The 25,768-nt window shown below is 43.9% G+C and overlaps 1 protein-coding gene across 1 annotated transcript; it reads left to right on the top strand.

Moving 5' to 3' along the window:
• The first annotated feature begins 17,348 nt into the window (after positions 1–17,348).
• On the top strand, positions 17,349–24,934 carry cbx4 (chromobox homolog 4 (Pc class homolog, Drosophila)). Its single transcript, XM_085454134.1, has 5 exons — positions 17,349–17,636; positions 17,744–17,787; positions 18,484–18,549; positions 20,476–20,542; positions 21,864–24,934. Exons 1-5 carry the CDS (start codon positions 17,364–17,366, stop codon positions 23,262–23,264), a joined length of 1,851 nt encoding a protein of 616 aa, XP_085310260.1. The 5' UTR covers positions 17,349–17,363; the 3' UTR covers positions 23,265–24,934.
• The last annotated feature ends 834 nt before the right edge of the window (positions 24,935–25,768 follow it).

Here is a 25,768-nt window from a genome sequence, read left to right as displayed (position 1 = left end):
TTAAGCAGTGTGCGTATGCTTGTTTTTTTTTCTTCCTTAAAAGCATGCTCCACACAGTGGTTTTTTTGGGGGTGGCTGAGAAGAGGCTATAAATTCCAACTATACTTAATAGTTTTCCCATTACTTTGACATATCTGGATGGCACTATTTTTATTCCAGCATGACTTAAAAAAAACCCTCATTTGATCTTTTCTTCCTCCTTCTCTACTTTTTGGCTGGTTCTATTTTGCATCCCTTACCCTGGTCCTGTCATCCGCGGCCCTTCTTGGGTCCTTCGTCACTTTTCCCCCACATTCCTTTGTCGAACATTGTTTTGACTTTCCAGGTTCCGCATTCCTCTGGACAGCATACCAACCTGCCCAGTCACACTGCCAGAAAAATTCCTGGCCTGCGATTATCCACTCGTATTTCATTTATACACACCCACACCCACACAGAGGCAATAAATTAATGGAAGGGACTTTACTCTTTCATTACCTCTGAAGGAAGGTTTATTGTTTCGTATTGTAACCAGTTAAACTGATTTACTGATACGTTCCTAAACGTCCAAATGCCATTGATTTGCTTTTTAGTGATCAATCTGAGGAGTGTGTGTGTGTGTGTGTGTGTGCGTGCGTGCGTGTTCTTTTTAACTCCAAGTTTGTGTGTGTTGCCCTAATTTGCCTTGTTTGCGAGCCAAATCAAACACAGCTTTACTGCACACTTATATCAGATTTACTGAGAAATTAACTTCTGAAGAGCAATTAATTAGGAGTCGGAAATGATGAAAACATAAATCAGTCAAACAGAAATTTCCCTCATGATGCGTGTTTAGATATGTAAACGCATTAATAATCGAGACAGGGCGCTCATTCTGTCAGGAAAAACTGTATTTTTCCTAAATTAATAGAAAAAATAAATTAAAGCTGTTTATGTGTGCACTGAGATGTTTGCAGCTTGCACACACACGCACACACACACACACACACACACACAGCCTACCAGTTGGCAGTGGGTGTTAATTGTGTTGGGCCTCAGGGCAAAAATAACATTGCACCAAAGATAGAAAGACAAAGTGTGTTTTTTCACTCATCAGCCTACGCCTTTATCCTCAAGACTAAACAACATGTTCATGCTGGAATCATAAAGCAAGCAGTAGCTTATTTATTAATATCCCGAAACAATCACTCATTAGATTCATTACACGTCATGAAAGGATACAAGTACGAGTCTTGTTTCAAATGCTCTTTCTTTTCTTATTTACAGCCGTTATCCCGCAGTGAATCCCGGTGGACGGTGTTTTCATCACTATAGGACTGTTAATTGCTAATTAGGCTGGGGTAGCAACAGACCTCAGTGTGAGGTGATAGCACTGTGTCGGTGTACACAGAATAATTACAATGAAAGGTGTTGTGGGAACGTGTCAGCTTCTGCTCCCTGCGAGGATGTATGAAACAAAAAAAAAAAAGATTGATGAGAGAAGCTCTCACAGACTGACGGGTTCTTTTCATCTGCGCTGTGTTTTTGGGGGGATTTGGAACATTTTGCGGGTCATTTGCTGCAGAACAGCTGACGTGGAGAAGTAGAATAGAATAAATGAGCTTTTCTAATAATTATTTGGGCAGCATTACTGTAATTTGCAATTTTCTATTTAGATTTTAACAAATGGCTGTCATTTTTTATTTCTATTGTGCCGTTACAGTTGGTGATTGCACAATGGAAACCAATGAAAAGACCAAAGAGCACCAGTATTAGTATGATTATCTCATGATGACATCTCTGGTTAAATCTACCAATGCTGCTGTGGCAGTTTCTTGTTCAAGAGATAAGTTTGATGTGATGTAAGCCTACATGCGTGGGTAATCGGATGGCTGTCTTTGTGAGGCCTAGCACCAGTTTGAGACCTTGGAAGTGAAGACTTGATGAATCAATGAGCTGTTTGAGGGTTCCGTTTAGTTTTAGGTCAACCAGACAATGAATTATCATCACAAAGACAGCCATACAAATTTGAATGTGAGCCAGCTAAATTGTAAAGATTAAGAACAAAATGTTCTGTAAGTAACCAGTAAAACAGGACTGAAAGGTTGGTGCTGTCAAAGATCCTCTTAATGCAATAATTACAGTGTGCCGCTCTTATACTGTAGCTCTCATGCAACAAACATGCATCCCCCCCGTTGTCCTTTACTCACTGTGTGTATGTGTGTGTGTGTGTGTGTGTGTGTGTGTGTGTGTGTGTGTGTGTGTGTGTGTGTGTGTGTGTTTGAGGTTTGGTGCTGCAGCATGCTGAAAAGCTTTTCTGCGGGTAACCCTTTGCTGAAAACACATGTTGGTCTAATGTATTTAATATGGCTGTAAATCACAGTCAACTGAGTGCTGTAGCATCAGTACCACTCACATGGAAATGAGAACTACTTGAGTGCCTTTTAATGGTGTATTCAGAGCTTTATCAGCTGTGTGTGTGTGCATGTGTCTGCAAGTGTGTGTGTGAGCGCTGCATCTTGAGTTCCATGCATCTTTCAGCTGGTTGAGCTGACTGTGTTTGAGGTCAGTTATGTGTTTGGTTATTCTTTTTGTAAAGATCACTTCCACTTACGATCATAAATTTTATGCTGGTTTTCATGCACTGGAGCAGACTGGATGGATCATTAATTTAATGCTTCGTTTAAACCGATTCCCTAATTAGTCAGGCAACTGATCACACACACACACACACACACACACACACACACACACACACACACACACACACACACACACACACACACACACACACACACACACACACACACACACACACATATATGCACAATATCTTTTAAAGGCTTTGAATTTGAATTGCAATAGTGTGTCTCTCAATTAACCGCCTCCAAAATTAGAAACTGAAGAAGCTCTCAGAGATTTCTCTCCAACAGTAGCAACTTCAGCAGCAGCGGAGCAATAGGCGACGACTACACTACATGGATGCAAGCGAATGCGTGGTTGTGTGTGTGTGTGTAGGTGTTTGTTTAAACTGTTGATTGTGTGAGTGGTGCTTGTATGCAGGCATATTTTAACCTGCCTCATTAGGCCTGCCTTCCGTTGCCATGGTTGTCTATTAGAGCAGCAGAGATTAAAGACTCATTTACATGTGAAAGAGGAGAGTGGTGAGAGAGGGAGAGAGAGCAGGAACTAACTGCGCTCTTCTCACATGAGTGTAATCTGGAGAAGAGGTTCAGATGGGACACGAGGCCATGCTTTACCCATGCATGTTAAGTATGCGTTTGGGGGATTTTTGCATTTTTTTTTTTACGTATCATGTTAATGTGCTTGCTGTTTTTTTCTTTATTAGCTTTAATGCAGATAAAGATGTTCGAGCATCTAACCACTTAAAAACGTTGATGACTGAGCGCTCTGTGGCCTGTGGTTTGACACACGCACCATGGGAACTATGCTGCCTTCTCCTTGTGTTTCCTGTTGATCTTTACCATCGAATGAAGGCACAAATGCTTAAAAAAATGGTTAGATGTATTTCAAATTATCTGTACACACTGGATTATAATGATGACATAAATCTGTAATGTAATCTCTCTAATGACATAAATCCCCTGTGTTATGCAGCTTCCTGACCTTAATATCCACCCAGTAGCCACTTTATTAAACACTGTAGCACAGTCTACTGCCAGCATGATGCTGATTTTACCGTAATATTATGAGATTTAGTTGCATTAGACTCAATATATAAACTTGGCTACTTGGTATAGGGTGTGTGTGTGAGAGAGAGAGAGGGAGAGAGAGAGACAGCTGGAAGTTTTGCATATTGCATGTAGGCCAACATCTGGCATCTGCCACACCTGATCCTCTAAAAAACAAGAAGTAATAGGAAGAGAAATGCATATTTAAGTAAAAGAGACAAGATCTGGAAATTTATTCCAGTTTTAAGGTTTGGAGAAGCAAACGTTATAGTCAGACTGAGGGAAGAAGAAGAGCCGTAATGTTTTTGCCATTGTGGAGCTTGTTGTTCTGAGATCTGCAAGGTGATTTAATGAGTGTAAGCATGTAATTAATGAGGCTGTTCATGGGAGACATGAGTCACCTTCCTCTTTCTCTCTCTCTCTCTCTGCACATCGTGAACCAATGCAGAAAAGGCAAAGTAGAGCGATCTTTTTCACTCTGACTCACTCCACCACAGTGGCCAAAACAAGCCGCAAGATCAACCAGTCAGCCCTGACTGAGCAGCACAGACCTTTGAATCTGTTTCTCAGTACAAGGCAACAAATTAACAAAAGACTGAGCGGCAAAAAAACAAAACGAAACAAAACAAAACAAAAAAAAAAACAACAAGTCCAAAATGGTTTTACTGAAAAAACTAAATAAGCATATGCACATAATGAGAGTTACTGCATCAATATAAATAGTCTGCAGTATTCATAACATGACTGATGCCAAGTATCACCCTCTCTCTCTCTCTCTCTCTCTCACACACACACACACACACACACACACACACACACACACACACACACACACACACACACACACACACACACACACACACACAAATCACAATAGCCTTTCCCATCAGAGAGTCTGCAAACCATATTTTAGATTCCTAATAAGCCAAGTCTGTGGGCTACAACAACAGACAGCAAAGAGAAATCTTCTCTATGAATATTAATGTGTGGTATGGAGGAGGTTGGGGGGGGCAGGGCGGGTGGGGAATCAAAGCCTCCTCCAAATCCTTCGCAGATAAACTGAGAGAGAAAGAGAGATGATTACACGCATGGTTTTTCACAGGGCTCTCCCAAATCTCATTTTCTGTAGTGCATTTTAATGGGATCCCAGCGCACACCTCAGCCCGGCTAAGTCCCTGGATGCTGCCTTTAAAGACACTGCCGTTAAATTCCCAGCTCGCGTGAATGTTTTATGCGGTGCTGTGAGGTCGAGTCGCGCCGTGGTCTTGTCACGGTTTTTATGCGAGCAAAAACTGGGCCTTGTCCACCTTTTGTCTTTGTAATGCGCCATATGTATCACTGTCATTTAAATGCGGCTTCAGACAATGGAGAGAAGCGAGAGATGGATGAGACGAGGCGCCGAAACAGGAATCAAAGTCATTCTCCGCTGCAGATGATGGAAGAGGTCACCGCGCACGAGCCCAGAGGGAGAAGGATTTAGATATACGTGTGACAAGGAAACATGACACAAAATTAGATCGTGTGAGGAAGAATTACGCATATTTGATGGTGATGTTCAGATTTCTGGTTGCACTTGTAAATTTTGTTGTTAAATGCCACAAAATTGCATTGGGGGAGGGGGCGGGTAAATCTGTGTTTCCGGGTTTGAAATCCGATACACTCGCATTGATCTCCAGCCCCTCGCTGTCCACCTCCTGTTTATTGCTGATAGCGATCAGGATGACCTGAGTGCACACCGGGGACTATTTAATTACACGCTTTCTCCGCGTGCCCATCAATAACGCAACTGATGCAATCATTCATGTGGCCATTTTTATCAATACTTTCATGAGAACTGCAGTCAAATTGTGGGTCATAGGGCAGAGGCAGCACTAGTTAATTCATCTGTCCAGAGTTTGCCTGCCTGTGACTGACAGTGTGTTATTTAAATGGGCCCCTCATTAGTCCCCGTGGAATGACTTCACTTTCTTATGGAGGATTCACAAATATAAGCAGCTTTAGAAACGTGAGTCAAAATTAAATATTGCAGAAAATTTGTGTTTTATTGCAATAACATGAACAGGAAGCAGTTTATTTATTTCACAAAAAATGTTTGCTGATGGGTGATTAGCAGATATCAGGGGACGTTTTTATCGCTGTTAACATTTTGCACCTCACATTCAGCAACAGGTGAAAACAAATGAAGTTAAAACTTGCCTTTTACTTTAAAGCTAAGTTCTGCTTTTCCTTTGAGCCAAGAAAGAGACTTTGCTTACACTCTGTTTTTTGCCAGTTTCGGAGTATTTTGATGTTATACACATGCATCTTTGCAATGTTTATATTCAATTGAATTGAATTGAATTTTATTTATATAGCACCAAATTACAACAGCAGCTGCCTCAAGGTGCTTAATATTGTAAGGTAAAGACTCCACACTAACGCAGAGAAACCCCAACAGTCCGATGATCCCCTTTGAGCAAGCGCCTGGTCACGGGGGGAGGAAAAACTCCCTTTTAACAGGAAACCTCCGGCAGAACCAGGCTGAGGAAGCAGGAGGGAGACAGGACAAAAGACACACTGTAGAGCGAGCCAAAGATTAATAATAATGCAATAATGAGTTTTATAAGAAAGGTTGTGGTTGCTTTTTTATTGTGGCGACTCAACAGCTGGTATATTCTCCTTAACAAGCCCCTTCTTGTTCTGCTCCCACCTAACTTACTGGCCTGCATCCATCAGAAAAATACAGGAAGTTATGATCTTTGGTTTCAAGTCCTTCTATCTGCCCCTAAAGCTGGCACTAAGTTTAAATTTGAAGCTCCTTTTGCCTGGAATCAGGTGCAAAACGAATTAAGTCTCATGGAGTTTGTTGCACTAAATAAACTGGAGGTGATTTGTAAATGACGTGCAGGCAGTAACTTCAGGCTGCAGATGTTGTGCCTGAACATTTCTGCCCCTGTTCGGGACACTGGCTGGTCCTTTTATCGACTGGAACTTCAGGATGTATTTTATTAGAGCTTATTTTGTGTGTTACAGGACACTCTTGCATCTTTTCCCCTACCTCATAGATAATGTTTAGTTAAAAATAAAAATACTAAAAGAGTCACATTTGCTCAGTTCATTTTAGTCTGGTTTTCAAGTCCAGTGAACACATTTTTGCACTCCTCATTTCCAACCACTACTGAGGGAGCGAAGCCTTTAAGATAGCTCGAGAAGTCAACTCTCAGTCATTTTCTATTTCCCTCCCAATTCGGCAGTCTATTTAAGCTGGAGAATTTCACATCCATCCAACATGTCATCTGGCTGCTGTTTCAACCCCTTCACCACCCCAGCATCCACCCATAGACTGGGGAGATAATCCTAACTCATCACTCCCCAAATTCTGTTCGTAATATATGTGTTTGGAGCTCTGAGCTCACAGCCTGTACGGCAAACTCCCAGAGCTGTGGCTCAAATTACACTATCCAGTCACAGTACTAAACTTTAAGGAGACTACATGTCCTCAAGACGCAATTAAGTGTGGAAGGTCCTTCTGGTTTTCCTGATTTTAGAACCTTTGCAGTAGAGAAAATGAGTGGACTTGTGAATGTGGCACTTGATCTTTTCTTCACCTTGCAACATGTGCTCATTGTGGTATGCACACTGAGCCGCGTTGCTAGAAACAACATGATTTGGCAGTTTTGCAGAAATAGGACAGAGCAGATGATCAAGTGGCTGCTGTGCGTGTTTTCACATGTATGATTGATAACTAGAAAGATTTTGTTAGTGTCTGCGGTGTGTGTGAGAAGGAGTCCAACCAAGCATAAAGCTTTTTTTGTTGTTGTTTTTTTGCATAGCTTGTTAGGTTGTGTTTCTGTAGCTGCATCCATCCTCTAGCAGGATGTGTGAACATTGTGGTGTGATTCTGCCTAGACCACAAGGGTTTGTCTTTGAGAGTTGGGTACTTTCACAAGATAGCACTTTATCCAATCAGTAAGTTGCATTCGACAGAGCAATCTGCAGAATTTTGAGGGTGTATATTTTTGTCTAAATGATCTGTTATTGCTGAAATTAGAAGATTCAATTCAGCCTTCTTTAGCTTCAAGTGTTTGAGAACAAAGCCATCCGAAGTAAGAAAAAGGTGACAAACAAGCCCTGTGTGCACATTTCTACACGTATGCATGACTCTGTGAGCGAGATAATGCAGACGATAAGTCAGATTCAGCTGGAAGTTGGAAAAGTGAGAGTTCAGCATTAGTTTAATGTTGCACATCCCAGCTCTCCTCCTGGCTCTGTCTTCTATTACTCTGACTAGACTCAAACCAGGCAATCCAGTATATGCAGAAAATGTGTGTGTGCGTGTAAATAAACCTCACCAGCCTTGTGTTTAAGAAAAACCTGTGAAACTGTGATGTTGCCCATAATCCACTTTTAGTAATATCAGTCTAACCTCTGAGCGTGCACAGGGCACACACTGTTTATTTGTGGAGTTTTTGCAAAGGTGCGAGGCACACCCCAAGATCTGCGATATGATAAAGTGACACAATATCATCTATAAAAAAAATTACACCAGAGCTCTTCATCATCTACTGTGTTGTGTGCATTAGGTAGAAAAAAATTTCTTTACAGCACACTGCCTAAAATGCTTTGTGTTGGCCACTAAACTTCTAAACTTCTAATTCATGCTTTCATTGCCAATGAAAGCATGAATTAGAAGTTTAGTGTGTTTGATCTGATTGCGCCCACGTGGAGAGAAGTGGGATCAACCTGACAGCCTGTTAGTCATCAGCGCTTCTCAGCCAAAAGAAAAAGACAATAAATGCTCTTTACAACAAATTTCCAACTAAGGAACCAAGATTTTGGCAAGCTTCACCACAACGAGGGCGCTCCAACTCGCCACACAATTAAAGAAGACAACCTTCAGTTTGGTCAGTGTGGGAGTGAAGCTGAACAGTCACAAACTGTTGCCTCAGCTGTCATGATATCTGGATGTGTGGTGCAACTCCCTTATTTCCCACCCCCACTATCCCCATCCTTAAATCGTACCCAAAGGCTATCAGCAGCAGCAGCGGTGGCGGGAATGATTAAGCAGGATTTGCTGGTGATCCTCAGCCCTTCCCTCCTCCTCCCGCAAAGACAGGTTCGCAGCACTTCAGAGCGCAGTGAGTCACGGAGGGCTTGCGAGCTGTGTCAGAGATAAAGACTATGGAGGAGGCACTGACTGACAAAATGGAAAGTGTAAACACAAGAAGACCTCCACGCATTTTGACAGCTGTCTCTTCTCTCCCCTGGTGTTTGTCGTCACTACTGGTGGTTCACGGAGATTCATTTCCTTGTTTTTCTTTGATTTCAGTCTTCTCCTCATCCTTCTGTCCTGACCGCTTCCACTCTGACCACGGGAAGAAAGGAAAGAAAAAAACCCAGCATTCCTCTGTGTAACCACTCCTGTGTTCTCTCTGCTCAGTAGGAACTGCTTTCCAATCCATAAGTCATGATAACAACCATCTTCCTCCTCCTACACCCGCCCCACCACACACACACACACACATATATTATAACTCAGGCAGTGGAAAACCTACTCGCTCAGTGGATGATGTCAGACATCTCCTGGCTGACAGGCCTCACCATGGGAAAAACATGCATAAGTAGGTGTGCACACATACACACACACACACACAAACACAACAAAAACACACACACACCTGAGACCTTTCAGGCACAACACACTCCTCCACACGCCTGTCACATGTTCAGACACGCTAGCTGACCTGCACATTAACAAAATCCCCAAATTTAAAATTGTTGCACATTTGAACTTTCAGAAACAATCACGCAGCTTAACAGCGATGATGATGATGATGATGATGAGGAGGAGGAGAAATTTCTCATTCAGACCCACAAAAGACAAGAATGATTACACATTTATTTTTAATGCAGTTTTAAAATCCATCTACCCCTCCTCCCCCCTTTTTTTTGCCAAAACTCCAGTTCAATTTAGCCTCCCATCCTTTAGGCTGCTCTATGAAAAGCCCACTCTTCCCTGTATGGCTTGTGCTATTGATTTGCCATTATGTTATGCGGGGGAGAAAATCCATGGGCCTCCCTTTAAATAACCATCACAAGAAGACAAGAGAGATATATCACGGAGAAACCATATCGAATTGGAACACACAGGACGCCCAGTGTAAGCAAGGCAATATTTTCTCGGCATCTTACGGCCAACAAAGAAGAAGCTGGTGTATTATCTTAAGCTTTGCTGATTCAGGCGTTACTAGAGAGCCTGATGGCGCTTATTGTTGCGAGGGATTTCTCTCGACATTGAGTTCCACCAATAAATCTGAATGTATTTAAATCACAGAGGAATCACAGTGTTGGCACGCTCAAAGGTTCCTCCCTGACTTTAGAAACGCCAAAAAGAATATAGGCTTTCTGTTTCTGGAGAACAGAGTGGCTCACATTTGGTTCACGGTGACATACTTTGTCCAATACAAGTACTGTTTCAGCAACATTAGAGTCTGTATAACTATTTAAGTCTATTTTATGCGACATATTCGGTGGAGGAGTTTTTGGTCGCCGGTGCACCTTTCTGCACTAAAAACACGTCTGGTTTGGAGGCATCACCTTAACTCTGGCTGAGCTGTAAAGCATTTTTTTACAGGTTTTCTTTCCCTCCATCGCTTACATTGGAAGTGATGCAGTTTCAGTGCAGCAATCCTAGTTTAATCCTAGACCCATGTGTTTTATCCCACAGAGCATTAAATTATGCCTTGATTTTCTGTCTTTGATTGAAAGGAGTGATCTATGTGCATGAAAGGTTAGTATTATATCTATGAAATATTGTTTCTACATACCTAACAAAGATCCAACACACTGAAATGAAATGTTAATAATAATAAGAAGAATACATTTTATTTATAGTCACCTTTCAAAACACTCAATGACACCTTGGAAGCAATTAAGCAACAAATCCACAGCATAGATAAAATAACAGTAAAGAGACACAAAAGAATTAAAAGTCATAAACTCAAATCAAACAGCATGAGCAAGTTTAAATAGGCGTCTTTTTCTAATTTTCTTATTAACCAAGTGTATTGACCTCAGCTTTCATCAGGCAGTCGTGCAGGTCAGTTTTCCCGTTGTCTATAACTGTATTATTATTAGTAAAGTCCTCCAAATAGTGATTATTTTCTTCTCACGGAAGAACATGAAACAAGACAAAAAATGTTTTTAAAGGGATTCAGCTGACACACGTGCTATGTACATATGGGTGTGCTATGTGCTACACTGAATTGACGTATTTGCAACAAGTCGCAGTGACAACAGGACCTCACGAACAGCAGAGGGGGATAATACAGGACATGCAACAGACAAAAGGCTGTCTGTGCTGTTGTGTTCAGGAAGAGGCCTTTCTGTTCTGATGTGGTAAGCTGCAGTACCTGTGACACACAACGGGTTCCTGTGTTGAGTGTATGATGTCTGGTGCAGCAGTTCGAGCGACAGGGCGATGACTGACAGGCGCACATACTGCCAGCCCTGCTTTTATGAGTCCTGACAGGCTTGCCTTAGGCCATCAGAGTGGGTGTGAGGGTTGATTATACAGCCGTGTGGGTATTCCGGCTTATTGTCGGAAAAGTTTTCTATAATGTAAAACAGATTTATGCTAATGTGAATACAGAGAGGATGCATGCGCAGCTCCAAGTTGGAGAGATTTTAAATTGAGGTTCTGAAAGTGTAGCTCAAGAATGTAAAATAAAAAAAAACAGAGAGTGAAATACAAAGAATGAAAACAATAGATAACATTGTGCAGCAAAGTCTTTGTTTATACTGTGACTTTAGAACTGCTGTGGACGGCAGTTTGTGAGTTACCTTATTGTGAGAAATGGCAGACGCTCCATGGCGGCTTGATTATCTCTCTAAATATTATACAAATCTTAAATCCCTGTCATGCTCTTTGTCAAGTAAAGAAAGCTTGCGTTATCTCTCTGCTCCTCTCCCCCCGAGAAGCCAATAAAAAAAGAAAAGGAAAGAAAAAAGCCAAAGTGAATTATGAAAAATGAAGCAGCAGAGTGAACAGCCCACTGTGTGGCTGAATTTCCATATAGATAGTCGAGCACATTAAACTTGTCTACCTGCGAGCTCTCTGTCCACTCTGCCTCTTATTGCATTTTGATGGAGAGATGCTCGCTTCATCTACATCATCAGCTCGCAACACCCCCCACCCTTCCCCTCCCATTTACCCCTCCCATCTCTCACTCTCTGCCATGTTTCTCTCTGCCCTGGACACTTGATTGTTCCTGAACCGGTGTTGACCCCATAAAGAGGAACCTGCGCTTGTTTTTTTTTGGTTTTTTTTCCCCTGCCGTGGTTTGTTGTGCCCGTTTGTGCAGTGTAGAGTCTTATTGCTCCATCGTGCCTGCCCTTCCTCTTCTTTAAAGCTGCGGTTAATGATTCCTCAGCGGTGAGAGAGATGGAAAGAAATGGGGAAGCAGAAGAAGAAGGGGGGAAAAAGAAAGAAGAAAAAAACCAGCTTCTCATCACGGTGCTTGCAGGCTTACATGTAAATTAAAACGCAATTAAAAACAGGCAAATAAGCTGTTCCCGGGAGATGGGTTGGGGGGAGGAAGAAGGGGAGTGGAGAGGAGGAAAAGCGAGGAAAAGGAGCTCTCAGGATAAGGGCCTGTGTCACTCATAATTAGCATGGCATTAGAGTGAAGGGAGCTAAATCTGAACACTGGGTCAAAGGCACATTTGGAGAGAGCTGTTCCTGCCACTGTGAGGTCTTCGCACCAGTGAAAATAACTGCACCATCCCATCCAGTAAGATTCATTTCTGCCTTAGATCAAACAAAAAATAAAATCCACGCAGTTACTCAGTGGATTATTCAGCTATTGTTGTCTGAAAGCATGCTATTGTGTGCTTTACTATTGTGCTGCGTGAACAAGCTTACTATTGTGTCTTGCTGCATGGAGCTGCAGAGTATCTGTCGCCGATGGTAGTGAACAAGAGATTCCAGCATGCCGCAGCATTCTGAATGCACATTTGTGGCAATGTGCTAGAACACAAAGATGCGTCCCTGTTAGCGGCCTGATGTCCTCGCTCCTCGCCTATGGCTGCAGCTCAATACAGTATCGACAAGTCCTGTATTCAGCTACAGTCTGCTAGAATTCCACTGCACCACCCCCTTCCTCCTCGTTTTCTTACTCCTCCACTGGCCTTGGCCCTCACCCCTACCAACCCCCTGGAAGCCTACTCCTCTCTATGCCCCCCTTCCTATCTCTCCCAGGCTCCCTTTCCCCCACCTATTGCTCAGGCTCCTGGGTAGGGAGGAGGCGGGGGATCAATGGGGAAAGTGTATGGCGGTGGAGTTGAGGGGAGGGTGTGAACCCCACACGACGGCAGCCTCGCAGGCAAGGAGGCTTGTGGAGGGGGGGCAGAGAGGAAAAGAAGTGATGGAGATGGAGGGAGGAAAGGAGGGTGGTCGCTGGGTGTTGGTGGTGGTGGGGCCACCCTGGCAGAGGAGCACCCCTCGGCGCAACAATGGCCGTGACAATGACACTGGAGGAGGAATTTCCGTTGCCCCCCCACCCTTCACCAGCTACCACAGACACACACACACAAATCTCCCCACCCGTTCCTCATAGCGCATTAAAATCTGCAAGATGAATGACTTCCTAATAGCTTTCATTTGTTACAATTATCATAATTAAACATATGTCAGGGGCAGACAAAGGAAAGGAGAGATTTCTGTGTTAGCACTTGAAGCAGAAGGGGATGCAGGTACTGGAAAGGAGAAAGCTTTTGTAACAGCGTAATTATCCCCGAACAGACTCGCGTTTGGGAATCACAGCACATATTTACAGTAGCCAATTAAAGAGCCTTTGTTTCAGTCATTCGGAGGTTTCATAATCTGTTTTCGGCAACAGCGCGACCCTGATTCTTCTGTCTTCGCCATTCTTGTTTCATCTGCATGTCCTTGCCACATCAGCCTGTTTGATAGCGGAGCTTAATGACTGCCTGCTGAGCACTCTGAGAATGGCTCAGGGCCCTCTAAACATTTTTGCAATACCCCCCACCCCTCATCCTCCTTCTCCTCCTCTCCACTCTGTCCTTGTATTCTGTCCTTAAACCAGTCAACCCTTTTCTCTTTTCCTCTGTGGAGGAATGAATCAGATGCTTGGCCACGGTTCTTCGTCCCTCTCTGCTGTCTCCATCCTCCATCTTTTTGCAACGTTTTTTTTTCCTTTTTCCTGAACACTGCAACAGTCACAAGTTCCCAGCTACCTCCTTCCCTCCTCTCGCTTCTCTCGATTCCCTCAGCTGGCAGCCCTGATGCAGCGGGTGGCAGGTGCCAAGGAGGGAAGGCCTCCTGGCTTACCCAGAGCCACCATTTTGTGGATTGCACCTCGAGTGAGCCAGCTGTGTGTATGCAGAGTGTGTGTGTGTGTGTGAAAGAGGGGGGAAAGGGAAAATGATGAAAGAATTGGTGTTGCAATAGAAAAAAGGTCAGAAGACTCAGCTTTCTATGCTTCCTGCTGAGGCTGGACTAAAGATCATAGATCACGACTTTACCTGACCCTGGCCCACACACACACACACACACACACACACACACACACACACACACACACACACACACACACACACACACAGCCATGTAGTTTCTGCATCTTGCCTGTTTTCCCCCCTCTGTAGAATTCCCACTCAGGATTATCACAACACCTCCTCTAATTTAAAAAAAAGAAAAAAGTTTGTAGTTTTGATATAAAAGTAGCCAACCTAAACACGTTTCCTAAAATGTTTCTTTTCTCTCACTGCTGAGTAATAATCTGAACCAGTGGCACGAAGAGCCTTGTTGCGGATGACGCCATAGGTTGTTTGAAAAGAGTCCCTTCAAACAGGAGATAAAAAACAGACTGGTTGACCCTGAGTTTATCCTCGTGTTTTAGATAACGGCTCGATTGACCTTGACGGGCCACAGGAAGGACAAAATAAACGTGGAGAGGGGTTTCTGCAAACACTCTGGTGCTTAGGGAAAATAAGAAGAAAGGAGAAAAAAGGAAAGAAAAAGGAAAAAACAAGTCCATAAAATTTGAAGTATTGACAATGAAATTATTTAATTAATAAAAAATGTATAAGAACAGCGTTGACTGTGCAGTCTGCTTGGGCGCGTTTGGTGTTTATTATGACGCATTTTCCTGGATAAAATGCAAAGACTCACAACACAAACTTATCCCACCTGTAATTTTTTTCTCTGAATCGGCATCGGTAGATTTTGATTGCCCTTCCTTTGATAAAATACTCGCTCACTTTTTTGTGTATTTTGTGTGTGTGTGTTTTTTAGTCTCCCTCTCTCTGTGTCTCTCTCTTTTTCTCACTGTCGGCAATCGAATCTGCCCTCGAAATCTGGTCGATTTCCACGGAGCGACGTTTATCTCGTTCTGAAAAGTCACAGGTGAACAAGTGCAACAGGGCATGAGCTCACCTGAGCGCATTCCTGAGAGGGCACGGGGAGCGAGTGGAACACCAGAAACCTTCTCATTTCCAAACAAGAACACGCAGCTGTGGCGCTGTAAACGATTCGATCTACATGTGATGACTTTCCAAAGTGATCAGAAAAATTACCACAGTGCTTCGGGACAAATGGAAATCGCAGGTGTGATAAAACATTCACACCGGTCCACATAAAGTGAGCTCAAGCTCGTGTGGGAGGGGAAAAAATCTAAAAGAAAGAAAAGAATCCTCACACATCTGTAAAAATAATAAAAGTGTCATTCCTGGTGTTGGCAACAGTGTTTTAATTCAGAATAATGCGCGATTATTAAATCCCACTGAGATGAAGCCCACTGATTGCAGACTCATTGTGAAATATATTCAGGTTACATGATGTTGCGCTGTGATCAGATCTCCCCGACAAGCAGAGTCAGAGGATTTTCTAAATGAATGTCTTTGTCTTGACGCAGACATCAGGCGTCCCTCCCGCCGGTACAAACATAAAATGATAGATAATTTGTATTTTGGGTTTCTGTTGAGTAAACAGAGCTGACTGTGAAGACTGTACAGCTCCCAGATTTGTGTTTTTTTCCCCTTTGGTCTGTGCAGTTTGGAGCTCGACGATTTTGAAGGCGCTTTTCGATTCGACAGAAAAGATTAACAACGTATTCTTCTTGTCACGACCTTTGTTTGTTTGTCACAAACTTAAATTCTCACTCTCTCTCCCCCCCTCTGTGTCTCTGCCTCTCTCTCCCCTTTCGTGCTGTTGCTAGGGAAGCAGGGCGTATACGCTCCCTGGCCGCGGATGAAGGGCATGGAGAAAAAACGGGAATAGCGCATAAATAGTTGGCTTTAATCGAGCTTGTTTGTGACGGGTTGGCTCTTAACCCCCTCCAGCACACATTTCAGGGCTCAAACTCGGGAATTAAAGAGTGTAAAATGCGATATTTCGGCGCTTTTGCGCCATTACCTTATATGGCAGGGCAGAGATATATCGTGCCTGTATTTAATAGGCTGTTCGCTGCCGCTCTGCTTAGAGGCTTCGTTTTAACCCTTGTGGTGCTGAATTTTTTTTTGAAGCGAGAAAAGCTTGGGCTTTTTTGGCTTGTTAGTTTCTTTATGGCAGCATCGGCTCATCGCACACAAACGAAATTTGCCGTTTTTGCTGATTACGGTTTGTTGCGATCACAATTTACGCACAAAAACTGTACTTTTGTGCACTAATAAAGTCCATATAAATCAGCTGACTAAACGTGGATGACATTTACAGCCCAGAAAACATGCTCACTGCTCATGTGGTTTATGCCGCTTGATTTAAATTGTCTTTATGTGGATACGGCCAATATTTCAAGCTATAAAAGGCTATCGTGGTGTTTTCTGGGGGGATGGGGTCGAATCAGGGGCTGTGGGAGCTGATTCGACTGCTTTAAAGTTGTCACAGGTAGAGTAAAAGCTGCACAGCAACCCCTTTCTCGTTTGTCAAATTAACAGCACCGAGCCCAGGGAACATGGCACTGGTTTGACTATCTCAGCGTGTGTGACCTATATTTGCACAGCGCCGTTAGAAAGCTCCACTGTGCACATCTACAACTGTGCTGATTCACGGAGAGGGATAGCAAACAAAAAGAGAACTTCTACTTTTAAATAACTTAGTCAGCTAGTCTGATGTGGGGTGATGGCCCGAGCTTTGGTGACACTGGGCTCTCGCGTAAAAGGTCGGGGCCCACCTTTGTTCCCGCGCTTATAGACTGGTCTCTTGATAAACCAGTGTTTGCTCCACAGCAGAAAAACAGGTGACTAAACGGAATTTCAGCCCCAATCACTCGCAGTATTACACGACTGCTCCGATACTGCTGGAAACAGATCACCTTAACTTCTGCTGGAGTATCGTGCTCATTTTAATTTGCATGACTGATGCAAACGAGTCTGCCTTTTACCTACACCTGTGCGTAAAGTGTAGTTGAATAAAAGTCATTCAGAGTGATTTCAGTGGCTTCTGGGGTGTTCACGAGCGTCTCCACTTTTACGTTTGACAGCAAAGCATTACATTAGCACCATTACAGGGGCGGGTTTCGTGCTCGTGACGATAAAGTTGGGATTGATTTGAATTCCCAAACATTCGTCCCGCCGTCCGGTACGCTCGGGATAAAAAAAAAAAAACCTTTCTGCAAGGTCCCCCAATCCACACTGCCCCCCTCCCCTCCTGACGTCACACGGCGAGCTGAAGCTATTGCACGAACAGAGCTGCTCGCAGCCGCACTACTGTGAATGTCTGTACGCTCAGTACCAAGATCGTGGAGTGTGCAAAGGAGAGAGAGGGAGAGCGGTGGGGTGGGGGGGATACAGTTGAATTCGGATACAACTGGAAAACTACCAAGCGCGCACAGCACGCACCGAGCGGACGGCACATCGACTGTGCGTAGCCAGCAGTACATCTACTCCCCGTCCGCTTTCGATCAGATTGAGCCGAGAATGGAGCTCCCTGCCGCTGGAGAGCACGTCTTTGCGGTGGAGGGGATCGAAAAGAAGCGCATACGAAAGGTAAAGAGACACGAAGCGTCTTTGTAGGAAAGAAATGGGGGTTAAAAAAAAGCGCGGACGATGAAAATGTCGGGTTTAAAAAATGTTCTCCTTCTCCACCATCACAGGGCAAGATAGAGTACCTGGTCAAGTGGCGAGGCTGGTCTCCCAAGTAAGTCTTACTGCACGCTTTCTAATGCATTTCCAGCGATTCTGCATCGAAACGATGCATTTCAATATTATGTCACAAGATCAAGTGTTGTTACTTAAAAAAACGCAAACCATGAAGGGCGAGCGTGCACAGTGACTTGTACGCGCGCACGTGAGTGTGTGTAGAAGCTGGAAGAGCGCGGTCGGTATGCGTTTCAGTGTATCCGCGGATGCCTTCACTAATTTATGCGAGGGAAGGGGGGGCTAGGCACAGCCATGTAATCCCGTTTTAATTATTTCTGCTCTGCCAGCGAATTTTACGAGACAGGAGTGCTAAAATGGCCGACTGCATGTTGGTGCTGGAGAAGCGTTTGGAGAGCTCACACAGACGCTTTCTGTTTGACATTTCCCCCCTCTGCCAGTGGATGTCCCCATGACTGGTAACCTGCTGCGGGCACTGCGACTTAGCGGGGTTCCTTGCAGATTCGATCATCTTGATTTAATAACAGTAAAATAAAAAAAACAAAGCAGGAACCATTTGTTTTTACGTTACACTGGAGATCTGGATACAGCTTTCCTTTCTAACTGCACATTAGTTGTGAAGACGTGGGAGTGTGTGTGTGTGTCATAGGCAAAGCCCTGTGCGCCTGTCAGCTGGGGGTGGAAAAGCCAGGCTGCACGTGCCAGCTTTCTGACAGTTGTTTGCTCCTCTCTGCAGATACAACACATGGGAGCCAGAGGAAAACATCCTTGACCCGCGCCTCCTCGTCGCGTTTCAACACAGGTGAGAGAGACGTGGACTTCGGACGAGGCCGCTCAGCCTCCAGTGCAGCCATGGCCATATAAGGGCATGGGAGGAGGGGCGCGCTAGTAACTCTAGCGCTAACCCCCCCCCACCCCCCCTCCTTTTCTCCCTGGTGTAAAAACTCTAGGGATATGATATTGAGAATTCCCCAATGTGCTAATGGACTGAAGGGATCTGCACGAGGACCTCCATTTTCTCTTTATAAAAATCTATCATAATAAATGTGATTTTTTTTTTGTTGTTGTTGTTGTTATTTTTGGCCTGGAGAGCTACAAGGATGGCCATTGGCCAATCTAACAGAGAAAACAGGAGAAGGTGCATTTGCCACAAAATGCATGAAGGACAGTTAAAAGGCAGTGTAATCTGTGCGTGATAATGTTTGACGCGTTAATTTGCTGTGCAGTCAGGAGCCAGAGGATAAGCTGCACTGTGGAGAGTGTGACTAGTGTTCAGGACATGAGCACAGCAGGTTTGTTGTGGGTTTCGATGTGAGGAGGGCCACGCTGCTGCCTGATGGGATTCTCCTCACTATTAGTTTGCCAAAAGGCTAGGCTGGCTTCTGCTCAGCATTCAGTTTTGACACATCCTATGAAATTATCTTCATTTTGGACCTTGGATGCTTGTGTTGACAGCCTGCTATCAATCTGGGTTTACCCAGAGGCCCGTAAAACAATCAAGAATGGGTCAATGTCTACCTAAGAGGTGGAGATGTTAGTTCATTCAAACTCTACAGCGCACAAACAACTACATCTTGTCTGGGTTGCTGGACCCATGCAGCCCCTGAGATCTTTTCTCTCTCTGTAGACCAGGAGGCAGCAGCTCATGGGACTGGGTAAAGACATGATGGCTGGGGAAAGGAATTTGCTTCTCTGAAAAGGCTAATTGACACGCAAGCGCTCTTCAACGTTTCCAGTGTACCGCTCTCATATTCCCCCACAGCCTGCTTGCCCGCCTGCCTGGTTCTGTGTGTGTGTGGCTGTGTGCTGATGGTCATGGAGTGCTGCCTCTGCACTGTGTGTGTGTGTGTGTGTGTGTGTGTGGATTCCTCTCTGCTCCCAGTGGATGGGGGATGGGATTCGACGAGGGAGTCTGTAATTGCCAAATCTTCTGTGAATAGGGGTCACCCCGTTAGTCGCCCTTTTGAAATCATACACATTATAACAACGTCGACTGTTTATTGTGGCAATCTTCTGGCAGCGCCGATAGTTTGAACATCTGTAGCAACAATAGGCTGGCTTTACTCGCGCCTGGTGACGCCTGTGTACAGCCGGCCTTCGCCCACTGCTGTTATTTATGAGCCAAGTGATGAGTAGAGGTTTATATCAGGGAGCAATATTTCAAAGACCGGGCCTGGTCTAGCCAGTGCAACTACAAAAACACACGTCTGCATCTCCTCCCTCAATAAAAACAGCTCCAGTAGATGTTTGTTATTAATCTGATACTCTTCACCCTGCACTTTCAAAGTGTAGGCGTTGTCTTGCACAAGGCCTGGCATTAGGGTGTATCCCAGATGTACTCCACAATGTAGTATTTATCCCTTTTCATTTGTACCTCATGACCCTAATTAGAGATTGAATGTAAGAAGAGGGAAGGGTGTGCTGTAGGAGGGAGGATGTTTGAGATTCTCCCTGCTTTAGCCTTAATTGAATTTCTTCAGTATAATGAGAATAAGGAATGGACCGATTACCATGGAGAGCTATGCAAATAAGGACCATAATGCTTTGCAGTGGGTCACATGCGGGCATTCATTAGTCCTCTAAATCAAAATTCCACTTTTGACCTTGAATAATTCAAGCGTCAGACGTGTAGGTTTCTAAAGATGTCTGGGAAATGAAGCATTTTATATGTTTATGGGAGACGAGCATGTTGCATGAGATTTAATGCCATTATTCTTTGTTTTCACAGAGAGAGGCAAGAGCAGCTGATGGGATATCGAAAACGTGGGCCGAAACCAAAACATCTTTTTCTCCAGGTATTGTATGAGTCATCACAACACGGTTTCCGTAGAAACATTTCCACTGAATCTGTCAAAGGCTTAAACAAGAGGGATACTGTCAGGTGTGCTAGAGCTGCTGTCTTGTTATCGTGTGTTGCTTTCTTTCTTTGGTTTTTTTAAAGGGGGGGGGGTGGGTGCAGCTGAATTTCACTCCTCACTCATTCTGAAACTGGGTCTTATGCCTGAGGGGTTTTTTTTTCATTGTTTTTTGAACCAAGTGAATCAGTACCAGTGGAAATGTTTTCTTTCATGTTGCCATTTGTTATCCCAAGACGAAAATATATGGTTCAAAGCAGCATTCCGCTTTAATTTCCTCAGCTCAGGCATTTAAAGGCCTGAGCTTACATGACCTGAGCCAAGTGTGATTATATATTTTGAGCGACTCGGAGCTGATTGTTATGGACTGTCACTCCTTAAGAGGCATACCATCCTGCCAGAGTCACACGTGGCCGACAATCTGAGATGGAGCGTGACACGTCAGGTGGCACTTCACTGACCTGAGGTCATAGTCAAATCGTTCGGCTACCGCGTCTCTGACGTCAGCGTGGTCGGCCTGTACTGGTAAAGCAGGAGGGGGCAACATGGTGGGAGGGTGGCGGCGAGCTGAGAGCTCGTTGGATAGTTTTATTCGATCACTGATAGGTTTTATAATTTTTTATATTAGGTCTTCAAGCAACAAATGTTAGTTTATTATTTTTTATGCCCAACCCATAAAAGAACAAACGGCTTTGTAAATGGACTGGTTCTTATGCAGCGCTTTGCTGCTGTACTTCCACACACACATTCATACTCCAGTGAAAGCATCGGTGAGTAACTTGGGTTTCAGTATACTTCAAACCACCAACCTTCCTATTATTAGATGACCTGCTGCACCTCCTGAGGTACAGTCACCCCTTTGTCAAGCCTGACCACACAATTCTGTTATGACTAATGTCTTAATGAAGCTATCTTAGTGTACTCAGTTCAGTTTTCAGTTTTAAAAAATATGCATGACAAATTCGGTGGAGCAGTTTAGAAAAACTACTACTTCTGAAAACAAATCTTGCACAAGCATTTTGGCTGTTATAAGCACTTCCCTTTAGTGTTGCCAAATAAGCAGAGATTCCATAATAAGGTCGGTATGTTACTTAACCCTAACCCTTCTCTGGTTAAGAGCTTTAATTTTACTTTAAACAATCCCAGAATTTCAGTCAGTTTTCTCACATTTTCTTTATTTTGTTACCGTATTGTGGAGTACAGTGCAAGCTTTGTCTAAATGTGGGTAAATTGCTGAATTGAGTCTCATCTCTTATTGAAGGTGCCCTCGTTTGCCCGAAGATCAAGCATTCCTGCTGGTTTTGAAGAAACATCTCAGGATGCAGAAGGCAACCTGAAGTCTGATCCCATTCAGGCACAGCAGCGCTCCCAGCCTCAGCAATACCAGCTGAACAGCAAGAAGCACCATCAGTACCAGCCCAGCAGCCAGGAGGTCCCCGGTGACCAGCTGGCCAGCAACAAGAAGAAGTTCATCTATCAGCTAAACAGCAAGAAGCACCACCACTATGAGCCCGACCCAAATATGTACGACACGCAGGCCTCTAGGCTCAAAGAGGTGGTTAAAGTTCAGGAGGCAGCGAGTAAACCTGCAAATCCAGGCTGGAACTTACCTCTGGCCCTGCAGCAGAAGTGGATCCGTGACAAAGACACAGGCTGCCTGAGCAAAGTCAAGGAGCTGGCCGTGGAAGTGAGGAAACCGGCTGTTAAAGAGGCGGAGAGTGAGCACGCCCTTAAGCCCAATCCCAAGGATGCAACCCTGCCGAGTGCTATTAGCAGCAAAATGAAGATAATCAAGAATAAAAACAAGAACGGACGTATTGTTATTGTCATGAGCAAATATATGGACAGTAACAAGGTTCACGGTGCAAAGGGTAAACACGGGGAATCATCAAGGGAAGACAAACCCCAAAACATGAAGACGTCAGAAAACAACCCAGCACATGCAACCAAATTGGAGGAGCACCTGGAGAACGGTATCCCCAAAGAGATTTGTAATGGAAGTTCCCTCTCTGTAGCGGAGCATCCTATAAAGTGTTCCCCAAAGGACAGGCATTTCTCCAAACCTTCACCAAGCACAGCAGAGGAATACAACACCGAAGTGGCTCGTGGTCAAGCTGATTTACCGGACGATTTACCCTTACAGCTGACCGCTAGCTCTCCTATGACTTCTTGGGCTGTTGACACCAACATTCCAACGCCAACAGCTGTCGACCAGATCCGGATCCCTTCTTTTCCCGCTGACCGCAAGAGAAAGCTCTCCGATCCCGTGGAGGATAGGAGTGTATCCAAAATCTACCTGAGTTCGAGGAGCTTCAGCGTGCCCAGCACTGTGGTCACGCCACCTCAGGATAAACCTATGGACCTCCACTGCAACGGCCCACGCCAGAGCGGTGTATGTACGTACGAGGATTTGGGTAGTCAAGAGGAGCCGATGGACCTCAGCTGCCCAAAGACTAAGAAGCAAGCTCCAGCAGAAACGCCGCCGGAGCCAGAGCCTGCTGTCAAAGATGCACCTCCTGTGACAGAGGACACGCAGATATCCACAGAGGCATCTAAAGAAGCGCCTGTTAAAAAAACCTCCCCTTTTATGGGAAATATCATCATCACTGACATCACAACAAACAGTCTCACTGTAACCTTCAAGGAATACGTTTCTTTCTAAGAAACTATTGATAAAACGGGACTAGTGTTTACCAATTGGACGATCCTGTTCATATGTGCATATGTTTAAAAAAAAAAAAGAAGAAGAAAGAAAGAAAAGAAGAAAAACACCAGAATTTTGTATATATGGAAATTTATAATTTATCATGAAAATTCAATATGTTTCTTATAATGTTTTATACTGTAACTCCTCTCTGTGACGTCATAGCCAAGAAAGTGCCCTCGAGGATTTGAGCGAATACATTCAGGTGGAAATATTCACCGAGAAAAGAAAATAATTTCTGGTTTAAAATCTGTTAATTTGTCATACGGAGCTTGATGGGAAACTTTTGCTGTTGTTTCATACCTGTACCAAACTTATAACCCGAGATGTATGAAGGTTTATACGTCTTTTGTATTAACGGTATCTCTTATTTTGGTCCTGATAGAAGCTAGAGAGGACGTTGTTGAGTATATGCTGATCAAAGATCAATTCGAAAGCACTTAATTACATTTTCCACACGTTTACTTGTGTCATTACTACCAGAGAAACAGCTAGTCTCTTTGATTTTTCTTTGTTTTTTGTGGGGTTTTTTTTAAATCCCAGACAAATACCCTGACACTGAAATGGCCTGTTTTGTTTGCAGCTTGGTTTAAGGATTATGATTGCCCATGAAATGCAAATTTGGAAAGCAGGTGCGTCTGAAAACTGTGTAAACACAGTGGCAACAGTGGGACACACTCAGCTGCAACGACGGCTTTTAAGTGACGTTCCCAGCCTTTTCTTTTTACTGGGACGCTGCAAAAGCAGTCAGCAGCCGATGCAACCTGCACAATCTGCTAATATATTGCACATTCTCCCACTTAAGAATCATTTTAGGAAAATAAATAAATAACATGTAGACTTTTAAAGGCCCGTTGCACATGAAGAAGATGGTGTCATTTATCAAACGTGTCTTCCCGTCAAGATCACCCCCTCCCTTGATTAGATTGGGGTTTATTACCATACTGCTGATATATTGCTGGAGTTTAAAACACTGCTAGTCTTGTTAGAAGGCTTAACGTCACACTGCTTTACAACATTCATCTCATTTTTCTTTCAAAGCTCATCCTATGATCTGAGGAGTACAAGTGAGGACTATTTGTTGTACAAGGAAAAAAAGAAAGCTGCCAGGGTCATAAATGAGTATGCTACAGAGATTAAATGTGAGTTACGAGACTGACTTTGTATACTGTTACATGCAATCCGATGAGTGCGAGCTGTTTCGACTATGCTGCTGAGAATTCAAATGTCAAAGCTGTTGGATGTACCCTACATTTGAGTCTAAACGGCTGTCTTATGCACATTTAAAGCCAGTGAGAATGCTAAAAATGCTATAATGTTAAAAATGAAGAGTGCATATTTATTGACACTGAGCATGTCGTTCGAGAAGCATTTCCCAGATGTCTGCTGCATCAGAAGTTGCGTGAATCCACTGAAGAGTTTCGCCCTCTCGGATGATTTTGAGTCTGTTTGCTACTTCTTCCCGTCCCCTCCTTTCACCTTACTCTGTTCATTCCTTCTTGCACTCATTTCAAAAGTCAAAATGATTGTTATAAAGTATGTTATACCTGGAGTTGGCTGACTTACAGCTGTTGGCGCAGCTTACTGACTGGTATGTTTCACAATAAAGAAAGAGATTTGACCTCTGATGTGTGGCACTGATATCTGCTGGGGGCAAACTGGGAGCGCTGTCAGTTTATAATTTGAACTGGCTTCCTTTTATGGGCTAACGTTTCACGGCCGCCCTTTAGAGTTCCAGTAAAAACCGCCGTGCGTATCAATGCTCTCACCCTGCAGTTTGTCTGAAGCCTCCTGGCTCACGCTTGGACAGAATGAAGCGTTAAACTTTAGAAACATTAACTTGGCTGTTAAGCAAAAACAAAATAGGAAAACAGATCATGTTGCATAATCACTAATGACCCCACACAAAGAGCGCTCTGTATTGCACAACTGCACCGGTCACTTGTATTATTAAAACCTTACCCAAGAATTATTTTTCTATAGCAGCTTGATCCAGAGCAGGAATCTAAAATCTGCTGAAGGAAGGAGGTTATGTAATTCTTAGATTTTATCAAGAAGAAAGTCTTCATGGAGGGTGTTTGGCCTGATGCTGTTTTGCATTGTGCCGTCCAGCACAATGCAGAAAGGAAAGGACGTCAACAATAAGAGGTTTGAAAAAAAAAACCAGTCTGCTAGGAGGCTTTATTGTGTTTCCAGCTTGCTGTAAAACAGGTCTGTGTGGCCTGCGGCACAATGACACAGCAAGTTTTTCTGCACTGTCATCATACAGAAAGGGCTGATACTCGAGTGCACGACTTTTTGTGAATCATCTCTAAACACTGACCTTTCTTGACACCTTCAAACTCTGTGGGCCTCTTCCAGACTTTATGAAGGCCCGGGGAGCCTGGAGCCAGGTCTGAAACTGTACGGAGAAACAATCTACTCTGTTATAAGAGGATTACAAACTGATTAGAGGCATAACA

Source organism: Copadichromis virginalis, linkage group LG4, assembly GCF_057382275.1.
Source record: "Copadichromis virginalis isolate Kocher_CV1m ecotype Utaka linkage group LG4, C_Virginalis_male_GT1.1, whole genome shotgun sequence".
NCBI lineage: Eukaryota > Metazoa > Chordata > Actinopteri > Cichliformes > Cichlidae > Copadichromis > Copadichromis virginalis.
This window is presented reverse-complemented; position numbering and strand designations above follow the sequence as displayed.